General features: G+C 43.0%; 2 protein-coding genes across 3 annotated transcripts; one reads left to right on the top strand and one right to left on the bottom strand.

Moving 5' to 3' along the window:
• Positions 1-531: 531 nt before the first annotated feature.
• On the bottom strand, positions 532-11,486 carry LOC139153461 (sulfotransferase 1C2-like). The gene is made up of 8 exons (XM_070727422.1): positions 11,433-11,486; positions 11,151-11,325; positions 9,865-9,993; positions 8,368-8,465; positions 6,398-6,524; positions 3,482-3,576; positions 2,897-3,077; positions 532-851 (listed from the first exon to the last, which is right to left on the bottom strand). The coding sequence occupies exons 2-8, from the start codon at positions 11,320-11,322 to the stop codon at positions 739-741; spliced, it is 915 nt and encodes a 304-aa protein (XP_070583523.1). The 5' UTR covers positions 11,323-11,325; positions 11,433-11,486; the 3' UTR covers positions 532-738.
• A 1,933-nt stretch (positions 11,487-13,419) lies between these two features.
• On the top strand, positions 13,420-18,334 carry LOC139153462 (sulfotransferase 1C2-like). Of its 2 annotated transcripts, XM_070727424.1 has the most exons (8): positions 13,420-13,741; positions 13,860-13,988; positions 14,072-14,169; positions 14,569-14,695; positions 14,973-15,067; positions 15,992-16,172; positions 17,308-17,442; positions 17,724-18,334. In XM_070727424.1, exons 1-7 carry the CDS (start codon positions 13,594-13,596, stop codon positions 17,418-17,420), a joined length of 891 nt encoding a protein of 296 aa, XP_070583525.1. In that variant the 5' UTR covers positions 13,420-13,593; the 3' UTR covers positions 17,421-17,442; positions 17,724-18,334. The 2 variants fall into 2 exon arrangements, with proteins under 2 accessions (XP_070583525.1, XP_070583524.1); XM_070727423.1 differs by having other exon boundaries at positions 13,451-13,741; positions 17,308-18,334.
• Positions 18,335-18,640: the final 306 nt, after the last annotated feature.

The following is an 18,640-nucleotide window of genomic DNA, read 5'->3' as shown; positions in this document are numbered from 1 at the left end:
TTTTTCTACCATCAATCTTCTATGTTTCTATGAAATCTTTCCAAATTTCAACCCAAGTTTCCATGAAGGAAGCTGAGCCAAACAGCATAAAAATGGTGAGCCATAAAATCTATGGCTCTTGCCTATGGGATTGGAATATCAGGAAAGCATTATTTCTTTCTGCTGCCTTCCTTTTTTCTCCTTCCACTTTCCTTTGGAAATGCTTTTCCTACTAGTAATTTTTTAAGTAATTGAAAAGAAAATTTAAGTAAAAATTAGAGAGAAGTCTTTAAATTAAAAAACTAGACAATCCTTTCCCCATGATATAGTATAGAAGAGAGAGAGAGAGAAAAGAGTGTGAGGGAGGAAGGGAGGGAGACAGAGAGACAGAGAGAGAGGGAGAGAGAGGGAGAGAGAGGGAGAGAGAGAGAGAAACCAAACAACTCAATAAGAGAATTTCAGCAAAACGAGATTTAATGTAAACAAGAATCAGTGGGTGTTTTGTTTTGTTTTTTTAAAAAGGACAATAATGCTTGGATTCTCGTTTGATTGTGGATCCATGAATAATTTTATTAAATGCAAAGAAGAATAATCAATTATGCCAGGGGTCTCCAACCCTAGCAACTTTATGACTTGTGGACTGCTCTGGCTAAGGAATTCTGGGAATTGAAGCCCACAAGTCATAAGGTTGCCAAGGTTGGAGACCCCTGATATAAGCAGGCTTGATTGAGAAGGCTGTCCGGAGAAGAAGAGATGCTTTTACAGCTCTGCACGGAAGGTCAGGCCACTGCCTTCCAGCAATTGACTGCAGAGGTCATCCAGCTGCTCACTTTGAGACACTGTGAAATGTTCCTTCCAGTCCCCAACAATACCTGCAAAAAGGGGGGGGGGAGAAACAAAACTCAGTTGCCAGGTTTCCCCTGCTACTTTTTGTGCTATTCTAATCCATCAAGATTTAGATAACTGGTCTTTTGTAGTAGCTTACCTCTCCTCCAATTTACTTTCCCACACCTCTCAGTTGCATTTCAACATTGCAAGGATCACTTTTCCAAAATTTGACACCCATCAAGGGTTTGAGACTAAAGCCTCCCCAGGTGTCAGCCATACAGACAGGAAATAAGACCAATAGGGCTATTCTACTTAATTTAAAGCTTCACTGAGAAAATCTTGCAAGTCTGAAAATGTCATTTCTTGCATCTCTTATACAGCTTGACAAAATTAGGGTGAGTCCATGCTGAGCTTCTTGCCCTTCCTACTGTCCAGCTGCAGATTGTGCTGTTTGTGACATAGGGACCTGTATATCCTGAGCATGTGAAGATAGATTCTGGTGGACTGAGTGGATGAAATCTACTAGATTAGGACAACAGTCATGAAGGAAGTCTTTGCAAGTGATGTGGTATGCTTGGCGGGCCCCAGGGGTAGAGCCTTCTCTGTGGCGGCCCCAGCCCTCTGGAGCCAACTCCCCCCCAGAGATTAGAACGGCCCCCACCCTCCTTGTCTTTTGCAAATTACTTAAGACCCACCTTTGTCACCAGGCATGGGGGAATTAAGTTATCCTTTCCCCCTAGGCTATTACAAGTTATGCATGGTATGTTTGTATGTATGTTTGGTTTTTTATAATAAGGGTTTTTTAGTTGTTTTTATTAATTGGATTGTTCATGTTGTTTTACCACTGTTGTTAGCCGCCCCGAGTCTGCGGAGAGGGGCGGCATACAAATCCAAATAATAATAATAATAATAATAATAATAATAATAATAATAATAATGGCATGGCAAGACAAGAAAGACCCCCTGGTCAATCACCATTGTGAGCGCTCCTGATCCACCTCAGGTCATGTCAGAATCTGATGAGGATGAGCCAGGCCCCTCTGGATACCCTGGGCCAAGGGAGTTGCCAGCTGATGCAGAGAGTCAGAGTGAGGGAGAAAGTGATCTGGATGAACCTGAGGAACCACCAGAGGGAGCTGATATACCAATGGGGGAGTGGTCCCAGTCAGAGGATGAAGAAGACATTAGAGTGGATGACCCACTCTTAGATACTAGATACAGGAGATTACTGAGAAGACAATAGAACTTGTATGGTAAAAGGAAATAAGCTTGCAATTTTAACTCTTGGAGGTTTGACGCCACTCCCAGCAAGTATAAAAGCAAAGGATTTGGGGAAATTTGGATTTCAATATTGCTTCATGGATGCTGTGTTAGAGTTAGGGTGCTCGAGAATGCCCCCCTGAAACCTGTTTTCTGCCTTGCTAAAAACCCTTTGCCAGATGCTGCATGACTGTTAGAAAATTGATGAGCTGACTTTTCTCTTGTATGTTGCCTTCCCTTTATTATCTCACTGGAATGCCATTAGGCCGAAGTTGGCGTCTTTCCCAGAACCTAATCTGATCATTTCGCCACAGAGAAAAAAAATACTCCCTCAACATTTTAAGAATCTGCTTTCTGCTTAACGCTGTGTTTCTCAATAAAAAGTGTGATTTAAAGCTGAAAATAATGGGTTTTAGTTGGTGATTTCACTCCGAAAGCCCGGGAACAGAACCACCACCCAGACCATCTCCAACTGTCCTGACTCTTTTCCTGCTATTAGAGCAAGATGGAATCTGGGAGGAGAGAGTGAGGCTGACTATGTGCACCTCTCCCTCACTTTAATCCAAGTCACATGCAAGTCTTGACATCCTCCACAAGATGTCAAGGTCCTCTTTGAAAACAATGGACGAACATCATACTGTCTCTTATCTGACTATTCCCTAGGCAGCATCTCTTTTCCTCACCTCCAAATATCTTTCCCACACAGTATACTTTTACCTCAGGTTCTGTCAGTGTTGCCAGGCAGGACCCTCGCTGCCATATTTAGAAAGTGAAAGATCTGATTGCTTATTCACTCTCCCCTTCTGCCCCCTCTGGTTTCCATCCTCACCTTTTCTGAGGAAGGGTGACACAGTGTGGTCCATGATATAGAGAGACACGGTACTATAATTAGCCATTGTGTTTCTTTTCATGGCCTCAAACCGGGTGTGCTCCAAAATCTGATTCAGAACTGGTTCTTGAACTTCTAATTCCAGGAATTTGGCTATTTTCCTCATTTCCCGAATTGGATCCTAGGGAAAGGGCTGAAATGGTTAATGGGAAGGAAAAAAGTGATAACGGTTACTGATAGGAGATTGACCATGTGTGTTTGAACATCTCAATCCAATGACTTTGGCGGCCTTTCTCAAAGGAAGAATTCTTAAAATCGTTTTCAAGCCTTAGGGAAACGTGGCATAAAAATAACAGAAACTAAGTGAACATTTCACTATACAATTCACATTTATCATCCAATTACAACAATAAGTGCCAAACTGGCAGCTATGTTGTGGTGCATACTGTAAATCTCCACACCACCAACTCTTGCCAAATCTTAAAATTCCACGGAACCCAACTGAGAAAGACTTGCCTGTATCATTGAATTCCCTCTCTGCAACATTTATATGGCAATTTTGTTATGGAAAGGGAAGTTTCTTGCCTCTTTCATGTCTTCGTAAAAGAGATAGAGAATCGGGTGACGTTTCTTTGCCTCCCACCAGCCACAGACATGGTCAAACCATGAGCCGCAGATAACTAGAAACAGACATTAGAGAACACTGTAAAATTTACTTCAACCTCTCTTCTCAAAGAGAAAGAAAGAAAATACAGTGGTCCCTCGATTTTCGCGGGTTCGAACTTCGCAAAACGGCTATACCACGGTTTTTCAAAAATATTAATTAAAAAATACTTTGCTGTTTTTTCCCCTATACTATGGTTTTTCCCGCCCGATGACATCATACGTCATCGCCAAACTGTCGTCCGCCTTTAATAAAAAAAATTTAAATAAACTTTAATAAATATGGTGAGTAATAATCTAAATGGTTGCTAAGGGAATGGGAAATTGCAGTTTAGGGGTTTAAAGTGTTACGGGAAGGCTTGTGATACTGTTCATAGCCCAAAATAGTGTATTTACATCCGCATCTCTACTTCGTGGAAATTCGACTTTCGCGGGCGGTCTCGGAACACATCCCCCGCAAAAATCGAGGGAACACTGTACAGGTTTGTTTAGTGACTGTGCAAAGTTAAAAAAGGGACTTCTGGCAGTTGCAGCATCCCCAGGGAATCCCATGCTTGGCAACTGACATGGACTTATGATGGTTGCAGTGTCCTGGGTCATGTGACCATCTTTTGTGATTTTCTGACAAGCAAAGTCAGTGGGGAAGCTAGGTTTCCTTAACAACTGTTTTACTAACCTAACAATTTCAATGATTCACTTACCAACTGTGTCAAGAAAGGTCATAAAATGGGGCAAAATTCACTTAATAGCTGTCTCACTGAGCAACAGAAATTTGGCACTCTGTTTTAGTCATAGATTGAGGACTACCTATAGAATAGGACTCATCTTATTCAACAAATTACAAAAATGCTAAGACTTTGGAAAAAGTGCAAAGAAGAGCAACTAAGGTAATTAAAAGCCTGGAAACTAAAACATATGAAGAATGGTAGCAGGATTTTGGTTTGGATAGTCTAGAGAAAAGAAGGACTGAGACATACTAGCAGTGTTCCCAAATATTTGAAGGGCTGCCACAAAGAAGAGGTGGTCAACCTATCCTCCAACGCACCAGAAAGAAAGACAAGAAACATTAGATGGAAGCTAATCAAAGAGGGAATCAATCTGGAATTAAGGAGAAACTTCCTAAAAGTGAGAACAATTAACTAGCGGAACAGCTTGCCTTCGCAAAGCTGTTGTAGGAAGTTGTTTTATCACCAATGTTCCCTCCAATTTTTTTTCAGTGAGGGCGGAAAGGTATAGTGTCTGAGCGGCAGTCCCCTTGCGACTGGGCGGCATATATATATATATATATATATATATATATATATATATATATATATATATATATATATACATACATACATATATATATATATACATATATATATCAAAGCTCCACCCATGGAATTCCCTATTGGGATTCCCCACCTCCTTTCCAGCCTCCAGATTGGCCGAAAACGCTGCTGCCGATCGCAAAAACGGTGTTCCGCCGAGCGCCGCCGCCCGGCTGTAACCTTCTGAAACAGCCGGATGCTTCTCGGCGGCCTCCAGAACCCGAACCCGAACTTCCAGGTTCGGCGTTCAGGAGAATGCCGAGAAGCCCCCCGGCTGTTTCAGAAGGTGACAGCCAGGCGGCGGCGCTTCTCAGCGACCTCCTGAACCCGAACCCGAAATGTTTGGGTTCGGGTTTGGGAGAACGCCGAGAAACTCCCCGGCTGTTTTAAAAGGTGACAGACAGGCGGCGGCGCCCAGCGGAGCGCCATTTTGTGATCTGTGGTGGGTTCGTAAGCCAAAAAAGGTTCGTAAGAAGAGTCTAAAAATTTTCGTACCCTGGGTTCGTATCACGAGGGGTTCGTATCACGAGGTACCACTGTATATCTAATTTAAAAAATAGCAGTAAATGTGCACGTCTGAAGAGTCTCTCAAATTCTAAACTTTTTCAGTCATGGCCCACAAATTGGTGACACCTGTACCATTTTTCCTTGATAATTTCTTTTTTTTTTTAGAAAATTTTTATTAAAGTATATACAATTAAAATAATTTTACCATGCCAATAAGAGGGTTTTTTGCATGGTTATAACATGGTTTCCACTTGATCAAGGTGGAAGGTGACGTGGTTTGGAAGAAATACAGGTAATCTCAGCAACCGGTTAGGTCCCACAGAGTCGGCCTTCTCCAGGTCCCGTCAACTAGACAATGTCGTTTAGTGGGGCCCAAGGGAAGAGCCTTCTCTGTGGGGGTCCCAGCCCTCTGGAATCAGCTCTTCCTGGAGATATGTACTGCCCCCACCCTCCTCGCCTTTCGTAACGGTCTTAAAACTAATTTATGTCACCAGCCTTGGGCCGATTAAATCTTAGCCCCTGGCCAACGAATGATTGTATGATTGTTGTTTGAATGGGTGTGATTGATTTTAATATATTAGGGATTTTAGATAGTTATGTAATTTTAATTTAATTGGATTAATGTTATTGTAATTTACTGTTTTTATATGTTTTAAGCCACCACAACTCTTTGGAGAGGGGTGGCATAGAAATTCAATTAATCAATCAATCAATCAATCAATCCTCAAGTTATGACCGTAATTCAGCCCAACATTTCTGTTGTTGAGTTTTCCTCCCTTTTGTCCGTGGATTTTGCTTGTCAGAAGGTTGCAAAAAGCAATCCTGCGATTCTGCAACGGTCATAAATATGAGTAAGTTGCCAAGCATCTGAATTTTGATGATATGACCAAGGGGATGCTGCAATGTGTGAAAAATGGTGATAAGTAACTTTTTTCAACACCATTGTGACTTTGAACAGTCACTAAACAAACTGATATATATCAAGGACTAGCTGTAGTTCTTTAGCCGCGGTTTTACTCACCTTTCCCACCAAGGAACTTATCCAGAAACTCTTCCCAGTTTCCTGGATGTGGCAAGGTTTTGTTCATGTGATAAAAGTGGAAATACGAAACTACGGTGTCCTTGACATTCCTGGCAATATAGATTATCTGAAGAAAAGGGGCAAACAAACGAGAATGCAAAGGCAATTTTCACTGCAATCATGTGAGGTCCAGAAAGAATAAAAAGAAAGAAAAGGCCAAACCACAAATATTGTTAAAGAACTCCTAACCACTTACAAACTTTGAAAGTTGAAGGAAGAGTGTTGATTTGGTCAAGATTTCATAAATTCTTGATCAAGTCGTAGATACCAAAGCTGAACCCAGCATCCCCTTAAGTGATCAACAACCCAGGAAATTGCTGAATGAGAGACCAACTCGGCACCGCCATCAGCTGGGTAGGCTACCGCGGGGAATGCCCCAGCCTACCCAGTGGCCATTTGGGTGTACTGGGGGGTTGGGGGCTTGCTCTCCACCCCCCGGCTTCCCTTGACCCCCGAGCTCACCACACAACAGACACCTACCCACCCTCCGCTCAATCCAGCATGCTTTTATAGGTCGCCTGGTTTGGGGCCGAGTAGGAATTTTTTGCAATCTTATAGCATTTATTTTATTTAATTGAATTTGTATGCCGCCCCTCTCGGAGGACTCGGGGTGGCTCACAGCATTGTTTTTTCGCCTACTCCATCGTGGATGAGGGAAAGGACAGGGAGTCATTGCTCACAGTCACTCATGCCCTCAGCTCTCTACATGGGGCTACCTTTGAAAAGTGTTCAGAAACTTCAGATCGTGCAGAATGCGGCCGAGAGAGCCATCGTGGGGCTTCCTAGATTCGCCCATGTTTCTACAACACTCCGTGGCCTGCACTGGCTGTCGATCGGTTTCCAGTCACAATTCAAAGTGTTGGTAATGACCTTTAAAGCCCTACATGGCATTGGGCCAGAATACATCTGGAACCGCCTTCTACCGCACGAATCCCAGCGGCCGATAAGGTCCCACAGGGTTGGCCTTCTCTGGGTCCTGTTGACCAAACAATGTCGTTTGGCGGGCCCCAGGGGAAGAGCCTTCTCTGTGGCGGCCCTGACCCTCTGGAATCAACTCCCCCCAGAGATTAGAATGGCCCCCACCCTCCTTGTCTTTCGCAAATTACTGAAGACCCACCTTTGTCGCCAGGCATGGGGGAGTTAGGATATTCCTTCCCCTAGGCCATTACAAGTTATGTATGTTATGTTTGTGTGTATGTTTGGTTTTTATAATAAGGGTTTTTAGTTGTTTTATTAAATTGGATTGTTACATGTTGTTTTTTATCATTGTTGTTAGCTGCCCCGAGTCTGCAGAGAGGGGCGGCATACAAATCAAATCAAATCAATCAATCAATCAATCAATCAATCAGTCAATAAATACATTTGTGGTTACAGGGTGCATCTGTATGTAAATAGGTTTTGACTCAATGATTGGATGTATATATACTTCGTCACTATATGGCAGAAACGGGGCGGAAAGGGTATCAGTAGCAACTGTGTGTTCTCCTTTGGGCATCTTTTGTAAAATGATTGGCAACCCCGTTGCACAACTCATGCTTTCTCATCAGATGGAGCGGTGTGAAGGGGATGCCCTTGGGGCTCACCTACGTCATTTCCAGTTCCGGGTCATGCAGGGTGAGCCCTCCCACATGCTGGCCGTGACCTTATGGGCTGGGTATAGGTGGGGCATGCCTCACCCTGACCTGGCATGGAGTTACGCCCATTTAGTTGCCCAAGCATGTTTGTGTTCAGGAAACTCCACCCCATTTAGCGACTCCTGCAGGTTTTTCTGTTAATATTTAATAAAATGACCCATTTTACCCAGCTTTGTGCCCGAGTGTACATTTCCCGTCCAAGGCAACATGGAATTTTGATTTATATTAAGCTGCTTTCCTACCGTTCCAGTCCCACCCCATTCCAAGTGTCCTGACCTTGCACTTTTGTTCCCAAAAGGATGGAGCTAGGAGATGAACTGGGAGGTGGCTTTTGAGTGAGCGTGGAGAAGGTCTTGCTTCTGCATTGTCCAAGTCTGAAATGACATTATTATTATTATTATTATTATTATTATTATTATTATTATTATTATTATTATTATTATTTAGATTTGTATGGCGCCCCTCTCCGAAGACTCAGGGCGGCTCATAACAACAAAAACAGTAAAAATCCAAAATTAAAAACAATTTTAAACCCTTAATATAAAAACAATCATACATCTCATACAAACCATAAAGCGGAAACGGCCCAGGGGAATCAATTTCCCCATGCCTGACGATATAGGTGGGTTTTAAGGAGTTTGCGAAAGGCAAGGAGGGTGGAAGCAGTCCTAATCTCCGGGGGGAGATGATTCCAGAGGGTCGGGGCCGCCACAGAGAAGGCTCTTCCTCTGGGTCCCACCAGACAACATTGTTTCATTGACGGGACCCGGAGAAGGCCAACTCTGTGGGACCTAACTGGTCGCTGGGATTCGTGCGGCAGAAGGCGGTCCTGAAGATATTCTGGTCCGATGCCATGAAGGGCTTTATAGGTCATAACCAATACATTGAATTGTGACCGGAAACTGATTGGTAACCAATGCAGACTGCGGAGTGTTGTTATAACATGGGCATATTTGGGGAAGCCCATGATTGCTCTCGCAACTGCATTCTGCATGATCTGAAGTTTCTGAACACTTTTCAAAGGTAGCCCCATGTAGAAAGCGTTACAATAGTCGAGCCTCGAGGTGATGAGGGCATGAGTGACTGTGAGCAGTGACTCCCGGTCCAGGTAGGGCCGCAACTGGTACGCCAGGCGAACCTGGGCAAACGCCCCCCTCGCCACAGCTGAAAGATGGTTCTCTAATGTAAGCTGTGGATCGAGGAGGATGCCCAAGTTGCGGACCCTCTCTGTGGGGGTCAATAATTCCCCCCAGGGAAACCAGCCAGGAGGGACACGGATCCAGCAAACAGGTGGCGGAACTCACAGCCCCAATGGCCTTGTCCATTTCATCAGGTGTCACCAGATCAAACTCCTCCCAGACAGATGGTCAAGGACGGGCCCCAGTCACCCTGACTGACTCGTTGTCAGTCGACTCTGTTATCCAATCGGGGTCGAGGCCCCCCCAGATATGAGCAACTTTATCAGCGAAAAATGTGTTAAAATCCTCGGCACTGCTCTGCAAGGGCTCCCAACTCCCCACTGGTTATGAAGGGAGTGGGTCACCCTAAGCAGAGCGGCCGGGCGAGATTCCGCTGATGCAACCAAGGCAGTATGATATGCACATCTTGCCGCCTTGAGCACCACTTTGTAAGTCTTAATGTGAGCTCTTACAAGTGTTCGGTCGGATTCAGACTTACTCTTCCTCCATCGCTTCTCTAGACGTCTCTTCTCTTATCCAAACATTCTGGCAAGTTTTGACAAAGACTCTCAGCATTCTCTCAGCAGATGCTTACCTGAAGGAAAGGTGATTGGAGGAAACATATCTAGAAAGGGCATCCGCTTGTAGATGGGGGCTTCAGCACATTTCTGCAAATTGTCTGCATTTTGGATCATATCCACAGTCTCCTGCAACCAGGTGCTCCCTGGAAAGAAGAAGAGAGTACAAAACGGAGAGTTCATAGGAAGTGTAAAACCTTGAGGATCTACTCTTCCACGGGCAGCCATAGCAGGATCAACGAAGTCAACAAGGCTGTCAAGATCATGAATTGAAATCCTCTTTCTGTGTGTGTGTGTGTGTGTGTGTGTGTGTGTGTGTTTTAAAAGGGGTGGGGCTATAGTGGTGTGCTCATAGTTGCCATCTTGACTGCTCTGAACCCTTTACCATTGTCTTTTCACCATCTTGATGTTTAGAGTTGCTAAAGAGAGAGTTTCTGAGAAACCAATGTTACCCTTAGAAGAGAAAAAGTAAGTTAAGATTAAATTCAATAACAGAAGAAAAAGAAAGAAAAGAAAAGGAAGAAAAAAGAAAGAAAAGAAAGAAAAGGAAGAAAGAAAGAAAGAAAGAAAGAAAGAAAGAAAGAAAGAAAGAAAGAGGGGGAAAGTAAGTAAGTAAGGAAGGAAGGAAGGAAAGGAAAGAAGGAAGGAAGAAAGGAAGGAAGAAGGAAAGAGAGAAAGAAAGAAAGAAAGAAAGAAAGAGGGGGTAAGGAAGGAAGGAAAGGAAAGAACAAAGGAAGGAAGGAAGGAAGAAGGAAAGAGATAAAGAAAGAAAGAAGGAAAGAAAGAGGGGGTAAATAAGGAAGGAAGGAAGGAAAGGAAGGAAGAAAGGAAGGAAGGAAGGAAGGAAGAAGGAAAGAAAGAAAGAAAATAAAGAAAGAAAGAAAGAAAGAAAGAGGGGGGAGGAAGGAAGGAAAAAAAAGAAAGAAATAGGGAGGGAAGGAGGGAGGGAAAGGGAGAGATATCACATCATCCCAGAGAAATAATAGAAGCGGGGGGGAAACAGAATACACTGGATCAGAATAACATACAATATATTTCCATCAGTCTGGTGTGCTAAATCAATTGTCATCAAACTTATTTTTTTTCCTTTTCTTTCTTCAAGCCTTTTTTTTTGCTCTAGTATCAGTTGTTTTGTAAGACCAATAATAAAAAAGGTCCAATTTTCAATTTTTGTAGGCCCTTTAAATAAAACGCTTAAGCAGCACAGCAAGTAGACCTTTACTTCGAGTGCCATTTTGGGGGGACAGAAACCCTCTCCCCACTTCAATATCAGGGCCCCCCTACTTATCTCCTTGACATTTACCTGCTTTGGGGTAAGAGCAAATGAGAAGATCATCCGGCCGTGCCTGGAAGCTTTTTATCTGATCCCAGTGTTTTGCAGTTGTCGTGGGCAAAGAGACTCCTTCGATTTCCGTCAGTGAGCAACGCTTAACAAATTTGGGGTCCAAATCTTCAAGATTAGAAGGTAGCTCCATATTCTGGTTGTGGAGAGAAAAGATAACATCAGAAAATTGTGCTTTCTTGATTTTATCCTAGTCATCCTATCAGTGGCTTTCCTCTTCTTCATTCAATTGTCTAATCTTACCAACAGGTGAAGATTTTTCTGGCCCTCCAATGTCCCTGTTCTTCAAGTCAAACAATTCTTCTTTTTATATGCCTCAGTGTTTGGCTTTCTTCCAGCTCTGCAGACCCCAGCTGACTAAGTAGTTAATAATAAAACGGAGAAAAATATTTGCTTACTAATATTACTTAAACCTAAATCTGCACTTTTAACCAGGATTTCCCCCTATGTTAAATGAATAACTTAGCCACTCAGCTTTTATTGTTTCAACTTGTTCAAATTCAAATTATTTCAAATGGTTTCAACTCCTACCCTCAAAACAGAGCACCGCACACCAAGACAACTAGATAAAAGAACAGTTTTTTCCTGAACGCCATCACTCGACTAAACAAATAATTTCCTCAACACTGTCAAACTTTTTACTAAGTCTTTCACCCCTCATCATTCCTATCATCCTTTTCCTCCCATTTATGACTGTATGACTGTAACTTGTTGCTTGTATCCTAAGATTCTTATTAATATTGATTATTTCTTCATTGCTTATTTGACCCCTATGACAATCATTAAGTTTGTACCACATGATTCTTGACAAATGTATCTTTTTCTTTTATGTACACTGAGAGCATATGCACCAAGACAAATTCCTTGTGGCCAATAAAAATTCTATTCTATTCTATTCTATTCTATTCCCCAGCTCCATTCATTGTCAATTGCTGTATCAGTCAAGAAGTGATTCCAGATGTGCTGAATGTCAGAGAGGATGAGTCACATTCCCTGTTCTATCCCTGGTTGCTTAAATATTGTTGCTGTTTAATAAAATATGTATTCAAAATAAAAATTCTGGATGCTTCTATATATGCAATAGTAAATAAATATATTAAGTATACTTTTTCCTAGGGTTTGAAATCTTTTGTATTATTTAGGGAAATTTCCATATCTATCCTGGGTGCAAACAGTGTTCTATACAAAAGTATTTAAGCCTTAAGACTAATTGATCTTCCAACTGTGTAATGCAGAGGTCTCCAAACTAGGCAACTTTAAGACTTGGGGACTTCAACTCCCAGAATTCTCCCATTGCCAGCGAAGCACCCATTTTTGCACTGCTGGGATTCTCCTGTGGCTCCCCTCCATGGGGAAACCCCACCTCCGGACTTCTGTGTTTTTGGGATGCTGCAGGGGAATCACAGCAGCGCAAAAACGGGCGCTTCTCTGGCAACAGAAGTCCGGAGGTGGGGCTTCCCAGCGAGGGGAGCCTCAGTGAAATCATAGCATCGCAAAAACATAGAGAGGGGTTTTGAGGACTTTGGTGTTTTTGCAATGCTGTGATTTCACTGAGGCTCCTCTCGCTGGGAAACCCCACCTCCGGACTTCCGTTACCAGAGAAGCGCCCGTTTTTGCACTGTTGGGATTCCCCTGCTGGGATTCCCCTGCAGCATCCCAAAAACATGGAAGTCCGGAGGTGGGGTTTTCCATGGAGGGGAGCCTCAGGAGAATCCCAGCAGTGCAAAAATGGGTGCTTCGCTGGCAATGGGAGAATTCTGGGAGTTGAAGTCCTCAAGTCTTAAAGTTGCCTAGTTTGGAGACCTCTGCTTTACACAGCTGGAAGATCAATTAGTCTTAAGGCTCTCTACTGGGAGATTCATGGTTTGCCACTGTGAAAACAGACTGCTGGGCTAGAAGGACCTGGGGTCTGATCCAACACAGCGCTGCCTACATTCTTTTGTTCAGGTTAAATACAGTTTATATCATAACTTTTCACTCAGGTCTTCTTACTTTTGCTTTGCATAGTTAAGACATTTGGTAAGAAAACCAGAGATCTTGATCAGTAACTTTTGCACAAAATTGTTTTATATGTACAATCCGTTAATTGAGCTGAAAATCAGCTGGATGCTCAGTTTACATATAGGAGAAATATCTACCTGAAATATACAAGTATTTTCAATTCTGCCACAAAAGATATGCTCCACCCATATCTATTGAAGTTAAATCCCAGGGTTGGCAGTTCTTAAGAGGGAGGAGGAAGGGGAAAGCTTAAAGTCCACAGCACAGATGAAAAAGCAACTGGATCTGACACACTACATTGTGGCAACTGCGGCAGAGGAAACAGAGCTCTGGCAGAGGTGGCCAAGGAATACCGTACAGTAATAACATTTTTACTGTGTTGTGGAAGGACCTCAAATCAGAGATGGAAAACTCGGATACTAGCAAACGCCCCAAACTGGTGGAATTTGAGGGTATCCCAATACTCAAAGAAACGGTAGAGAATTGGAACCTCGTAAGTGGCTTTCAAGCTCGGCCTGATGACCTTCTTCTCTGCACTTATCCCAAAGCAGGTAAAGTTGAGCCTAGGAGGATGATTGGCAGAGCTACAGGAGAAGGAGAAACAGGAAATGTGGATAGCCATGACAGCTGGATGAATTCTCTATAGCTTTTTTTCTTCCTTCCTGGTAGGGACCACATGGATACAGGAAATTGTGGACATGGTCCAACATAGAGGAGATGCACAGAAATGTGCCCGGGCATCCATTTACGAGCGGATCCCCTACATAGAACTTTTCCCTCCAAAGCCCGTCCGTTCAGGTGAGTCTCGCAGGCACAGTGGGGAAAAAGTAGAATTAAACACTGTACTGTGCAATTTGTGAATATCTTCTCTGACTTTGCAGGCTTAGAAATGGCATTGGCAATGCCTTCCCCGCGAACCCTCAAATCTCATTTTCCAGTTCAACTCTTGCCAACTTCCTTCTGGGAACAAAATTGCAAGGTTAGAACTAGGGGAGGGGAGGAATTCTTTACTCAGTAAATCATTGCTTACTGTGGAGGTTCATTCTATAATGCTTTCATACATAGTGGGCCTAATTTCTAAGCAGATGTAAAATTGGTTGATATACAGTAAATGAATTAAATACAGTTAATTAAATACAAAAATACAAAAAAAAAAAGTTCCAGCAACAATCAAGAAAGAAAAATTTCAGCAGTTAAGAAGGAATAAGTCTGAAACTTTTACACTAAATTTTGCTTTCCACTGGATCAGATTTAGGTAAAGTTATAGCACCTAATCAACTTTGACCGCTCTTGAAAAATTAAGCAGAATTAAATTTGATTGCTATTCGGAAGGGACCCAGACACATAAAATAGTTCCCCATAAGTTTTATTTTCACAGATGATTTATGTAGCCAGAAATGCCAAGGATTGTGCTGTCTCCTTCTTCCATTTCCATCGCATGAATAAAATACTTCCGGATCCAGGAACGTGGGAAGATTTTCTGGAAAATTTCATTGCTGGAAAAGGTAAATAGAGGCTGTTTATGTAAAGAAAAAAACGCCTTACCTGAATGTTTTAGGAGAGCAGGTGATCCTGATAACCATTTCATTGAGTTCCATGATACAGGAGACAAATGAAACTTTCTGGTTAATAACACACATGGTGAAGAGTGAACAGGATCTGGTAAAAAGAAGATAAAAATACAAGAAAATCTGGTATTATTTTTTCCCTAGATTGATAGTGTAGATTTGCAGTTCAGAATTACATAACATTTCTATTTCTAATTTGAGTTTATCTTTGCAGTTTGTTATGGCTCATGGTTTGACCATGTTCGTGGTTGGTGGGAGGCTAAAGACCATCATTCAATTTTGTACCTCTTTTACGAAGACATAAAAGAGGTAAGCATCTCTCATATGTACAATACAGAAGTGAGTTGTTGCCCGGACAGGGGGGAATGCAGTGGGATAGCGAAAATGGAGCTCCACTCCAGAGTACCCAATTTGCACTGAAAGAAGTTTAAAGAAATGCAGGGCACCCTGTATAAGCCACGTCCACAGTGTGGTAGTAAACATTTTCAAGTTTCAAGTTTTATTGGATTTATATGCCGCCCCTCTCCGAAAACTCGGGGCGGTTAACAACAATCATAAACAATGTACAATAAAGTCCAATACTAAAAGCAAATTTAAAACCCCTTAATATATAAAAACCAAACCTACATACAAGCATACCATATATACAGTTGTGACGGCCTAGGGGGAGAAAAAGTCTTAATTCCCCCATGCCTGGCGGCAGAGGTGGGTTTTAAGTAGCTTACGAAAGGCAAGGAGGGTGGGGGCAATTCTGATCTCTGGGGGGAGTTGGTTCCAGACTGTCGGGGCCGCCACAGAGAAGGCTCTTCCCCTGGGTCCCGCCAAGTGGCATTGTTTAGTTGACGGGACCCAGAGAAGACCCACTCTGTGGGACCTAACTGGCCGCTGGGATTCGTGCGGCAGAAGGCGGTCCCTGAGGTAATCTGGTCCGGTGCCATGAAGATTTTGGTAGCCCTTCACTGCGTACAAACCAGGAGCGGGTTCATCCTGGTTTGGACCATATTTCCTGAACCATTAGTGACCTGCTGGTGATGTAATTTTGGCATCATGGATCTAGTTCTGTCTGTGGCGGTCCATGCTTGCCGCCATCTTTTTAAATGAATTTTTGGCCAATCCCACAAAAAATGGGGAGGTTGAAGGCCACATAAATACATCTTTTCTCAATGAGACTTTCTATATTCTCACAACCTAATTCACGTTACGTCTCATTCTAATCTTTCCTTCCCTCCACAGAACCCAGCTCAGGAAATCCAGAAAGTAGCTCAGTTCCTAAATATAGAGCTTTCAGCGTCGGTCCTGGGTCAGATTGTGCAGCACACGAGATTTGAGAGCATGAAAGAGAACCCAATGGCTAATTACAGCAGCATGCCTTCATCTGTCCTTGACCAAAGTGTGTCACCCTTTATGAGAAAAGGTGGGGAGAACAACGATGTTTTAGCTCAGTGATGGTGAACCTATGGCACGGGTGACACAGGTGGCACACAGAGCCATATCTGCTGGCCCGTGAGCCGTTGCCCTAGCTCTGCTCCAACGTGCATGTGTGTGCTGGCCATTGAGTTATGGCTTGCAACAGAGGTTTTGGGAGGGTGTTTTTGGCTTCCAGAGTGCCTGCAGGGAAATGGGGAGGGTATTTTTACTCTCCCCTGACTCCAGGGAAGCCTTTGGAGCCTGGGGAGGGTGAAACACGAGCCTACTGGGCTCACTAGAATGGGAAATAGGCCATTTCCAGCCTCCAGAGGGCCTCTAGGGGGGGTAGGGGAAGCTGTTTTCACCCTCCCGAGGTATTGAACTTTGGGTGTGGGCACTCGTGCATGCACGATAGTGCGTGTGCACGGTCGTCCAGCACCCGAGGGAAAAACTGGTTCACCATCACTATTTTAGCTACTCCTGACTGTGTTGAACAGTGAGAGAAATAAATAGGAACTATTATATTGTTGTCCCAAAATAACGGGTCCAAAAGTGACAATAATAGAACAACAAAGTTGGAGGGGACTTTGGAGGTCTTCTTGACCAATCCCCTGCTCAAGCAGGAGACCCTGTGATGTTCGTCCATCATGTTCGAAGTGGATCTTGACATCTAGCAGGTTGTGGGCTGTTTACGGTGTGACCAAGGTAGCTAGTAAGACAAACGCCTGTCCAGTCTCTTCTTAAAAAAAAAAATATCCAGTGATGGAGTACCCATAACTCCTGAAGACAAGCTGTTTCACTGATTAATTAGTTCTCATTGCCAGGAAATCTCTCCTGTATGTCTAGATTGGATCACTCATTGATAAGTTCCCAACTTATCCAAAGTGGAAAGGCCTCTTAGCAGTCAAGTGACCGTGAGAAAGAGTTCTGAAAACTGCGTCAGAACAGCATTTCTCAGCCAGGGCCATATGAGGATGTGCTGACTTCCATCTTCAGAATCTGCACATTTTAACAAGGCCAAGACTGAGAGGCAACTGGCCTTGAAGAAAGAAATCTGGAAATCCAAGAAAGAAATCTGGAAATCCAAGTTGTTGATAATATTGGTTTTTTTGTCTTTCTCTAAATATTTTCCCCATCTCTAGGCACCGTAGGGGACTGGAAGGAACACTTCACAACAGCTCAAAGCCAACAGCTGGATGAAACCTGCGCCCAAAAATTAGGCAACAGTGGCTTGCAGTTCCGTACAGAGATATAAATAGATTTCACAGTGCCTTTAAGTAAGACTTTTTCTCAGACTGATTTCTACTTGAGTAAAAAGAAATAATCACAAATTTGCAAGGAATGGAGAAAAACCCTTGTGTGATGGGTGGGCTTGCCATTTCATAAGCTTTTCCCTTGGGAAAAAAATTTTCCCCTGACTTTAATGGACAGAGGTAGCTTTCTGTGATGAGGAAATAAAGAATGAGTACATTTTATTTGAATAACCTTTGCATTGTGTCTTTTCCAAAAAAGTCTCAGAGAGGCTGATTTATGGTAAAGATACATTTAATCCTTGCAGGAATTCAGCTTGTGGATTGTGCAAGAAAAAGAAGAAAAAGAGCACAAAGGTGATCAGAAACCTAAATCAGAGCCAGACACAGCATAGCCTTCTCTCCTTGCATTGATCCCCTCTGTTTTTGGAGAAAATTTGCCGCAAATGGCCAACTTCCACAAATCTTCCACAAACAAAACTTCTCACTCTTGGACTTGCTAGGTAGATGGGTAGTCCTCATTTTAACAAACGCTCTGCAATTTTTTGAAGTTACTACAGCACTGAAAGAGTGTACTTATGACAATCCTCCAAATTCCAGCTGTCCCACCACCCCTGTGGTCATGGGATCACAATCTGACTGATTGGCAATCTGCTTGTACAGTACTTACGACAGTTGCAATGTCCCACAATCACGTGATTGCCATTTGTGGGATTCCTGGCAAGCCTTCTGCAATCAAAACCAACAGGGAAGCTATCAGAAAACATTTTAAATTATTTTGCTAAGTTGCCTGTACTCTCCAGTATCTGATATCAGCGATCTTTGGCTGAAGAGGAATTGTTCAGGAAGAAGGCAAGAAAATGTTACTTATAATTGTGATCAACATTAATTAAGCAAATAAATGAGCCATTCCTCCCTTCCCTTTGTTTCCAATTTAAGCCGAGGTGGCACAGTGGGTTAGCAATAGTACTGCAGGCCACTAAAGCAGACTGCTAGATCTGTAGGTTAGTGGTTCAAATCTCATCACCGGTTCAACCTTCCATCCTTCCAAGGTGGGTAAAATTAGGAGCCAGATTGTGTGGGGCAATATGCTGGCTATGTTAAAAAGTGCTATTGCTAACATGTTGTAAGCCGCCCTGAGTCTAAGGAGAAGGACGGCATAAAAAATGGAATGAATGAGTGAATGAATGAATGAATGAATAAATACATAAATAAAAATCCTTAA

The sequence above is a fragment of the Erythrolamprus reginae genome, chromosome Z (genome assembly GCF_031021105.1).
Source record: "Erythrolamprus reginae isolate rEryReg1 chromosome Z, rEryReg1.hap1, whole genome shotgun sequence".
NCBI lineage: Eukaryota > Metazoa > Chordata > Lepidosauria > Squamata > Dipsadidae > Erythrolamprus > Erythrolamprus reginae.
Note: the sequence above shows the minus strand (reverse complement) of the source record. Positions and strands in the feature narration are given on the sequence as shown.

Bases quoted from the DNA above. Each gene is read 5' to 3' on its own strand.
- LOC139153461 (XM_070727422.1), bottom strand. From the start codon at position 11,322: ATGGAGCTACCTTCTAATCTTGAAGATTTGGACCCCAAATTTGTTAAG. The intron at 8,466-9,864 runs GTAAGCATCTGC...ATGTCATTTCAG, and splicing joins TCCAATCACCTTTCCTTCAG to ACTTGGACAATGCAGAAGCA. The intron at 3,577-6,397 runs GTGAGTAAAACC...GTCTGTTTCTAG, and splicing joins TAAGTTCCTTGGTGGGAAAG to TTATCTGCGGCTCATGGTTT.
- LOC139153462 (XM_070727424.1), top strand. From the start codon at position 13,594: ATGGAAAACTCGGATACTAGCAAACGCCCCAAACTGGTGGAATTTGAG. The intron at 13,989-14,071 runs GTGAGTCTCGCA...CTGACTTTGCAG, and splicing joins TCCAAAGCCCGTCCGTTCAG to GCTTAGAAATGGCATTGGCA. The intron at 15,068-15,991 runs GTAAGCATCTCT...TTCCCTCCACAG, and splicing joins TTTACGAAGACATAAAAGAG to AACCCAGCTCAGGAAATCCA.